The 9,417-nt window shown below is 33.5% G+C and overlaps 2 protein-coding genes across 2 annotated transcripts; one reads left to right on the forward strand and one right to left on the reverse strand.

Annotated features, from left to right (window-relative positions):
* Positions 1–3,705: 3,705 nt before the first annotated feature.
* On the reverse strand, positions 3,706–5,297 carry LOC143545437 (protein SHORT INTERNODES-like). The gene is made up of 2 exons (XM_077037341.1): positions 4,551–5,297; positions 3,706–4,140 (listed from the first exon to the last, which is right to left on the reverse strand). The coding sequence occupies exons 1-2, from the start codon at positions 5,152–5,154 to the stop codon at positions 3,758–3,760; spliced, it is 987 nt and encodes a 328-aa protein (XP_076893456.1). The 5' UTR covers positions 5,155–5,297; the 3' UTR covers positions 3,706–3,757.
* Positions 5,298–8,659: 3,362 nt separating this feature from the next.
* LOC143545925 (uncharacterized) lies at positions 8,660–9,148 on the forward strand. Its single transcript, XM_077037703.1, has one exon. It carries the CDS (start codon positions 8,660–8,662, stop codon positions 9,146–9,148), a length of 489 nt encoding a protein of 162 aa, XP_076893818.1.
* Positions 9,149–9,417: the final 269 nt, after the last annotated feature.

The following is a 9,417-nucleotide window of genomic DNA, read 5'->3' on the forward strand; positions in this document are numbered from 1 at the left end:
TTGGGAAGAGGTAATTTGTAGGTGGCCCGGTCAAAATTCCTAGTCCGGGTAAATTTATGGACGTCAAGTCATCAAGTCAACATACTTTTTTTTTTGAAAAGATTGAAGTTCCAACTTTGTTTCTCTTGGAGCTTATTGTGTAATCTTAACGAGAAGATTTTTGACGGCAACACTATTTTGTTTTACATAAAAGAATCGACATTCTTGTCGCTCTCTATATGATCCAAGACTTCTATATAGGAGTGGAGGTTATTTGGTTTTAACCTTGATAGAATGGTGTATTAGGTGTTTTGAATTAGCTCTTTCTGTCTTTATTGGGCTTGTTTCTAAGTTTGTTGTTGAGATTTTGTTAACATGTACTATTTTTTATGTTTTTTATATATAAGCTGTGCTATTAAAAAAAAGGTTTATCAACAATAGAGTAGGGATGAGCTCGGTACTGTTGGGGTTACCGGCACCGAAAATCATAAACTCTTGGTACCAGTAACGGTACCGAACCGAATTACTGAAGGTAAATTCGGAAAATACCGGTATCATACCAATACCGGTACCGTACCAATCCCGAAACTCAAAACTTTTGTATCGATTCGATACCGACGGTATCAAATCAGTACCAATTTCGGTATCAATACCAAATTTGCTTTTCCCTATAAAGTATTTTTTGATTTCGTAATATTTAAAAAATGCTTTGTTCTAGAAAACACAGGTTTCAATAAAGCTTATATTAAGAGGTAGAAAAACAATTAAACATAATACCTTATTAGTTTTTTTTAAGTATAGGCATAAATTATATCTTAGTGAAATTTAAAACCAACAAAACAAAAAACCAAAATTAAAGGGCATTTTCCATCTCCAATCATTTGAATTCACTATTACAATAAAAACCCTAGATTTGTAAAATGGTTTGGGAAAAAATATATGTATATTTCTTAAAGATATTAAAGATATATGCATATTTCTTAAATAAAATCTTGACGAATTAACCTTAAAACAAAAATAAAATGTTAAAAGATAGAATAGAAGAAACAAAGTATCTAGTTAATAGTTATCATCCAACTGAAACATAAAAGTATAAAACTCTTGAACGGGTACATTTAGGCAATCCAACAAGACAGAAAATATATGCATATAATTAACTCAAAAACATGCATGTGCCATAATGCATATGCATCTAAAAAAAAATCTAAATGACCAGCTTTTCAACCATAAAAAGTTAAGTAGCAGAAACAAAACAAACGCGGTTCCTAAATCTGTGTTGCTGTCAAAACACACACACAAAACACATAGAGGACTAGAAAGGAAGATAGCACCAGAAAGTATGTTTATCCTTAAAGAGTGTAGTGTCCTAATCAAGAGGTACTTGTTTTGAATCAGAACTTTCATCAACTCAGGTAACCTTGTTAATCCTAGTGTTTCTTACACATACTCCACAAATCTAGTACCCCATTAAAGGCATCTTTCTGTGTCTTCACCTTTATTTAGTATGTATAGGGTTTTTAGACTGCCCCATCACCTACTAACAACTCCATTTGAAAAGAGTTGACCTTTTAATTAAGGGACAAATCCTACTTCACAGCACTCACAATGTGTCTTTGGGTGTTTTCGAGGGACGTCATGTACAAGGATGGGTTCATACAATTTTTGCTGCAAGAGGGCCAGGCAGCCCGGACGGCCAGACATGTGCATGTTAACCAGGCAGCCGTATTTAGGCTTCTCGTTGGAGATGTTCTCATATGATATATGTCATTATAACATGATTGAGGTAGGTATAATGTATAAAGTTAATCAAATTTAATTATAAGAAATGGTTTGAAAGTAAAGCTTATATATGTTGTACACATTGTACCAACTAATTCATGCTAATTAAACTTCAACTGCCAAGTTTATGACTTGAAGGTTTAATGAACATGATTAGAATACTGATAAAAAATTCCTACTGTGGGGTATATGTTAATGTATTATAAAGGTGGTTCACATAAACGTATGTTACAGCGCATAAAAGTAAACTCTTCGCATGCATTTACTAGGCAGAAGACTTTGAGCCATCAATGAATTAAAGCATTAAAACAATATATACATAGTAAATCACAACCAAACAGCCGCTTTTATGGCTTAACTAGCTTCTTCATGGCCATTTCCCAATATTTTTTTTTTCATTTTCAGTCGATTATTAACGATCCATTTGTTCAAGCTTATGAGTTCTCTTCAATGAATTAGATATGTACATACTACATACTGATTAATTCTGAATGAAAAAACACCCAAGCAGATGGCTATAAAGTTACCAGTTTCTTATTCTTCTGAGAAGGGGGTGAATTCACTTTTGTTTGCATGAAAAGAAAATGTTATTCTCTTCTATTTACAGTCCTTGGGATTTGTACTTATACATGTGTATATATGTATACATATGGGTATGTGTATTTGGACATGACCCTAATTGAATGAAACATGGAAATAAGCATCCATATATACACATGCATATCCATACATGCATGCATGTATGTTTTTATATATATGTACAATTACAGGTATAAAATGATATAACAATGTAAATAAGGAACATAACATTTAAAAAAAATCATAATAAGGGCTTATTAGAACACTTGTAATTTGTAATGCACCAGTAATTATGGATATTAGAAAAAGTAAGCACAAAAGGTTCTAGGGTTTCATTATTTTGTACCATCTAACAATATTTTTATTGATTATCTTCTAGGACCCGGTGTTTACATCAAATTCTAAAATGAGACAGATTTACAATCTCATGCCGTATACAAACAACAAGAATCATAAAACAGAATATTAAATAATCTTTTTACGGCAAACCTACGAGACACATATGACATAACATATGTATACGGATATAATTATAAAATATTAATTAATAGAAGAAAAATATGGCTGGGAAGAGAAAAGAGAACCCTATAGCAACCTCGAAACCGGCAAACAATTACCAGGTAAAAGCAACCTCGAGTTCAAAAACCAATCAAAAAGTCATGCCAAATTGAAATCTGGTCTGTGAATTATATATTATATATTAATTAAATATTAAACTTGCACAAGAGAACCCAATGCAACCATTCAAATGCAGCAGAATGCAAGAATCACTGCTAAAAGAAGCTGGGCGGAATAAAAGGAAATAGTCAACTTATAACACATTAATAAATTAATGTTGTTCCATCTATCTAAGATTTAACTAAAATATTAAATTTTATAAAAAGAAAAAAAAACATTTTTAAAGCTTTATAACAGATTTTACACAGCAAAGCAACCGTTATTTTGAATATAGTATGTAACTGGGGATTATAATAAAACAATCAAACAATTATTTTCGTGTGGAGTATCTTTCACTTATAAAATAAACTGTACTCTTTGTAGTTTATTTGTTTGTGGAATATTGTTTTTATTAATTTTGTCACATGAATGAAGAATCTTGTAGTTCATTTTAATATTCATAACTATGCATTTATAAGGGTTTATAACCAATTTCTACAAAGAGATGCTAATAAAAAGAATTAATTACCGACTGAAATTCCAAGAAATAAACATTAAATTACATCTCATAAGTCATAAACCATTCCAAACTCCTTCAATTTCCATACACTTTAATCGTACCTTTAACAGATCATATTTTAATGAGTATTCAAAACTTAAAAAACATTAATACCTACTAACATCTAATTCAATGTATAGTATTAATGCCTTTTCTTGTTAGAATAACAAAAGTCCATACCAATAATTAGGATTTCATGAGTTTTCAAGATCTTGGTGGTGGGAAGAATTGCGTACCCGCCATGAATGCACTAAACGGCGTCGGATAAGTCGAAGCCGGATTGATAAAAGTGACCGCCTGATTAATATTACCGGTGGGTTCAGTAGCAGCAGCCGTCGTGCCCGAAGTAATAAGATTAAGCTGTTGAAGCTGCCCAGCACCACCACCGGATGAACTACCTTCACCAGAGTGGTGGTATCGAGCCTCCGGACCATGATCATATAATATTCCCTTGAAAACATGGCCGCCAATGCTCACCGCTGTCTGATAAGCCAGCTGCTCCTCCACCTCGTTCATTGCACTCACTCTAACGCACCGGAACACCGCTGGAGAACTCACTTCCGCGGGAAAGTTGCCTACTTCTAACCCTGTATAATAAAAAGAAAGTAATTTAAATTCATTAGTATAAGTTAAGCAATTTATATTTATGGGTATAAACCAGGTACAAGTAATATTTGTCGTTAAATAAAAAAAAAAGGAAAATAGGTCAACTATGGAGGATTAGAGGGTAGCATGATCTACACACAGTGATATTAGGCCGGTGTTTTATAGATATAGAGACATAGCCCAGATTTCAAAGCATAAACAAGCCTTGAATTATGAAGCTAATCTATAATATGTATCTATATAAACACACATAGATTAACTTATAACTCCATCAAATCACAAATCAATATTGGTAAACAAAAAACAATATTATTTTTCCAAACAAAGCTCCATTATTGGACCGAACAATTTTGTTTGTTTCTTGAACCTTCGACTGTCGAAACTTAATTACCTGAAGTGTTGTGATGCTGTGAACCAGGCAAGATCACACCCATACCACCACCACCGCCACCGCCGCCGCTACGGCTGCCGGAAACAACAATACCTCTGTTAACATGATCTTCTCTTGGTCTCTTGGGATTTTGAGTATCACTACCGGAGGCTCTCATCACCAAACTCAACTGCTGGTTGCCGGAATTATGTTGAGCTAAGGACATGAGTTGTTGCTGTCGTTCACGGCGTTTGGCTGCCGGAACCCACGTGCTTTTAACGTGAGTTTGACACTGAAGCCCACGGCTTTTACAGCAAGTTCTGCACCTCATATGTTGACAGTCTTTTTTTGCTTGGTTTCCACAATCTTGACAATTCATTCCGCCGCTACCGTACCCTCCTTGCTTCATACCTTTAATAATATTATTATTATTATGTTCATAATTCTGCTGCCATAATTCAAAACTTTTGTTGTAGATCTCCTCGTTCTTGAACAGATACAAACTGTAAGGGCTGATTATACCATTATTATGATCTTGATCTTGGTTATGATGATGCTTTTGGTGGTGGTTTTTGTAAACTTTACCAAATCCAATTCCGGGTTCTAGTGAGAAAAAACCAGACATGCTTGAAGTGACAAGCTGCTTCCAGACCTATGTTCAAAGATCAAACACAAATCCATAGCAGAAAAATAAAAGAAAAAGAAATTATAATTAAAAAGGGTTGTGAATTTATGTGGTAATGGAGAGTGTAGGGGTCGGATTGTGTCAACTACAACATCTAGGTTGGCGGATTAACATCTAAATCTTTTTGTGGATTTTTCTTTTTTTTTTTTTCTCTCCCCTAGCTACTAGTGTGTGTATGAAATATAGCGTGTTATGAGAGAGGTAATTATAGACCCCTATCATCACTTTTTGAAATTATATTTTATGCTTTTATACTATACTAAATACCAATGTTTTAAAAATAGATTTTTTTACTCGTGCTGGATTTGATTTAAAAATGGTACAACCAGAATATAAAGGGAGGTTTAAACAGATTGAATAGGTTATTCTGTAATTTTATATAAATGCAACTTAAACTCAAAAAATAACCCAAAATATACATTATTAAACATCACGCATGAACTAAGCATTACACATGAATAATTGTCTAGTCAAATAGGAAGTTTTGTATACAAAATTAATCAATTCCAAAAAATGTAAAGAGGCCAACCTTGATTTGCCGGATACAAAATCAGTTCATTAACGAATCGTCCTTTATTGTGTTTACTTGTTTCATTTTTATCCGCTCCGCAAAAAATTATCAAAACTCTCTTGGGTTTATAACCGGTTTCTGATTTAAACCAATATTCTAAAAAAAATCGACGGTACGATATTTAGCAAACCGTCTAAAAATATCAAGCTCTAAATACTAGATAAATCGACGGTACAATGTTTAACAAACCATCCAAAAATACAAGCTCTAAATACTTGATACCAAACTGAAATCCGATATAAGTGGTTCAACCGGCCGATATGTACTGGTTTGTAAAACACTGCTAAATACTATTGAGATTTCTATTTCAAGACAAAACAAAAGTATAACTACAAAAATATAACTTTTATAAAAAAAAATTAGTTTGTTACAATTAACTTCTTTTTTTTATCATAAAGTAAATATTATAGCAAATAAACATATTCAGTATAATATCATTTATAGCAATACAACTAATGTTGGGGTTCGGTAGAATGTGATATGGTAAAGCTTACCACTATTTCAGATTATAGGAAGTTACTCTCACTAAGAACATTAATTGTCTCTTAATTTTGTGTGTGAGCTATATTTGGTATTTGATAACCCAAATAACATAGAATGTGGCTAAGAGAAATTAGGTGCAAACAACCATACAAAAGCCCCAATAGTGGAAGTATTAAACTACCGTTAATATAGAGTGATTGTTAAGCTATAGTGACTACAGATAAAAGAGAAAAAAGACTGGAAAAACAAGTATGAACCCTTATCCAACTACTTTTACACTTATGTAAAAGATTTATACGCCCAGATAACACTAAAACATTGGTACTTATAAGGCAAACAAAAGTATTAGAAAAGCTAAGATGTCAAGACATAACTATAACATATCTCTCTATACCCTAAAAAGTTCATAACCCTAAGGGTGGATACCGGTACCGAGGGAACACCACCCCGCTCGTATCGGTATCAATCAATAAACCCCCGATCGGGTTGGAGAAGCCAAAGACCTCGCTTGTGCAATGGTAATATGACCGTTAATAGTTCAATTTTTTTTAAAAATATATATTTCTATTTATATTTTCCCTATTTATGAACAACCCAAATTAACATTATTTTTACACAAAACACCATATATCTTTCAACGTCTCATCATTTCTATCTCAAAATTTGGTTTCGCAAAAAAAATGGCACCTAAAGGACCACAAAGAGTGTGAACCAATGATGAAAAGTGGCATTGGTAACGGCTTGGTTAAATGTGTTGGGGAACAACATGAACAAAAACGGCTAATTTTGGATGGCATATTTAGCGGCACCCAACTCAATTTTGGTGAAGCCAATATCATTCATTGTAAACCAAATCAATTCGAAGTTGAGGGATTTAACCGCACACATAAAGGATAGAAGGAGGTGGACGTAATTGTCGTGGCCCTTCGTTAGTACAAAGCACACTATCATAGAAATAGGTTTAAACACATGGCAACGTGGGACATTCTAAGAAATTATACCAGCTGGAAGACGGCTTCGATTTAGCGTGGCAATTTCGATACCATCCCTTCCGATATTGACAGTTAGTTTTTGCTTTTATGAATTTAGTATTTTATTTAATGTTTTAATGGTGGTTTTATTAATTTCTAAATCATATAATTTTTAATTTTATTTAATGTTACTTTTAATATTGTAGTTTTAAATTTAATAATGAATATTAATTTTAAAAAATAATATTAATTTTGTTTTTATTTATTTTAGTTTTAATTAATTAATGGTCAAATAGAACCATACCGCCCTTTGAAAGATGTTTAGATGGAATGGCGGAAAGCTAATGTGATGCTTAAGTGGATAACAGATGAATGAAAGATGTAGATGACTACTTCCTCCATCCTAATATGACGTCTGAACTGTACTCCCCAATCATATTATCATAAACTAGGTTAGAGCTCGTGTTTCACACGGTTGAAAAATATAATAAAAATAAAAAAATTATTATATGTAATACATTAATTATAAGTGAATTAACAATATATCATTCAGAAGTCAAGAAATTCAACACAGTAACTATTTAAGTGGAGTTGGTAAGCATCTTTAGTTTGAAGCATGGGGTTTTGGGTTCGAGACTTGTATTTTTTAAATTTTTACAAAATGTTATCTTCATATAAAGATTGTTGTATTTGAAGAGAAACGGGGTCATGGGCTATAACATAACTAAAGAGGTTCGTGCTCCATATTGTGTTTGGAAGAAGAGATGATAAAATAGGAAACTTCTCACATGGCATATATGTGACATCCTATGTGGAAGACTTAGAATAATACCATATGAAAAAATCATGTTGCTTTAATATATAGTTAGATTAGATTATATTAGATTAGATTGTAAAAAAATGACCCATGCACGATAATAAACAATGCTATGTTTAATGTTTATCTTTTAAGTTTGTTATTTTAATTTGAATAATTCAGCTATTTAAGGGAGTTTATTTTTCATTCAATGTATGCAATCTGGCAGCTATTCAATATCAATCAAAAAGCCTTGTTTCAACCATTACTAGTTCTATTTGTTCAATATTAATACCATCAGATTGGTACCAGGGCACCAGGTATTGATCAATCGTTCTCATCAACAAACCCTAATCCTCCTTTAGTTTCTAATCCGCAAACAAACCCTAATCCTCAAAAAAAAATAAAAATAAAAAAAACCCTAACCCTACTTTTCATGGCTGAGCAAACCAGCATCCTACCTTAGCTCCAACTCCAATCCCTGTGTTCAAGGGAGAGGGATATGAGTATTGGTGCATCCGCATGAAGACGATACTATGATCACGTGATCTATGGGACCTAGTACGTGATTCGGAAAAAGATCAAGGCAAACTAAAGAATGCTCAAAAGAGGGATGCACATGCTATGGCAATAATTCAACAAGCAGTGCATGATTCTCTATTCTCTCGCGTTGCTGCAGCCTCAATGGCTAAAGAGACGTGGGAGATTCTAAAGATGGAATTTCAAGGCAATTCACAAGTCAAGGCTGTCAAACTTCAAGGCCTTAGGCGTGATTTTGAGAACCTCTCCATGAAAGAAGGAGAGGCCATTGGAGACTATTTCGGACGTGTTATCGCACTTGTGAGCCAAAAGAGAGCATATGGCGAAATCTTTGCTGATCGAGTTATTGTTGAGAAAATACTACGTAGTCTTACTTCCAAGTTTGATTATGTAGTACCGTCGATTGAAATAAACAATGATCTTGCTTCTCTCACTCGTGTCAAACTCATGGGGTGTTTGCAGTCTCAAGAAGAAAGGATAAATAGTAGAACGCCTAAAAAATCAAAAGGGAATGACGAACATGCCCTGCAAATTATGCAGGACTTAAACAACACAAAAAAGCAACTCCTTTAGAGGCAGGGGTCGCCTTTCTATGAGAGGAAGGGGCCGTGGAAGATCTCAAGATAATTCTAAGATTCCATATTGTACTCATTGCAACAAGCATGGTCACTATAAAAAGGACTGTTGGTATAATGATGATTCAGCAGCAACGGTTACAACAGAGAATGAATCTAATCAAGAAGATGATGAGAGACTTTTCATGCCTCTAACAGATGCTGAATAAAGTAGTAATGATGTTCACCTGTTCTTGGACGCAAGGGCATCTAATCATATGACAGGAG

This window comes from Bidens hawaiensis, unplaced genomic scaffold (genome assembly GCF_021521415.1).
Source record: "Bidens hawaiensis isolate Kalapana, Puna unplaced genomic scaffold, B.hawaiensis_p1.1 tig00000904_1, whole genome shotgun sequence".
NCBI lineage: Eukaryota > Viridiplantae > Streptophyta > Magnoliopsida > Asterales > Asteraceae > Bidens > Bidens hawaiensis.

Excerpts from the sequence above, each read along its gene's own strand:
- LOC143545437 (XM_077037341.1), bottom strand. The coding sequence starts at position 5,154 with ATGTCTGGTTTTTTCTCACTAGAACCCGGAATTGGATTTGGTAAAGTT. Across the intron at positions 4,141-4,550 it reads ACAGCATCACAACACTTCAG|GGTTAGAAGTAGGCAACTTT; the intron begins GTAATTAAGTTT and ends TTTATTATACAG.
- LOC143545925 (XM_077037703.1), top strand. The coding sequence starts at position 8,660 with ATGGCAATAATTCAACAAGCAGTGCATGATTCTCTATTCTCTCGCGTT.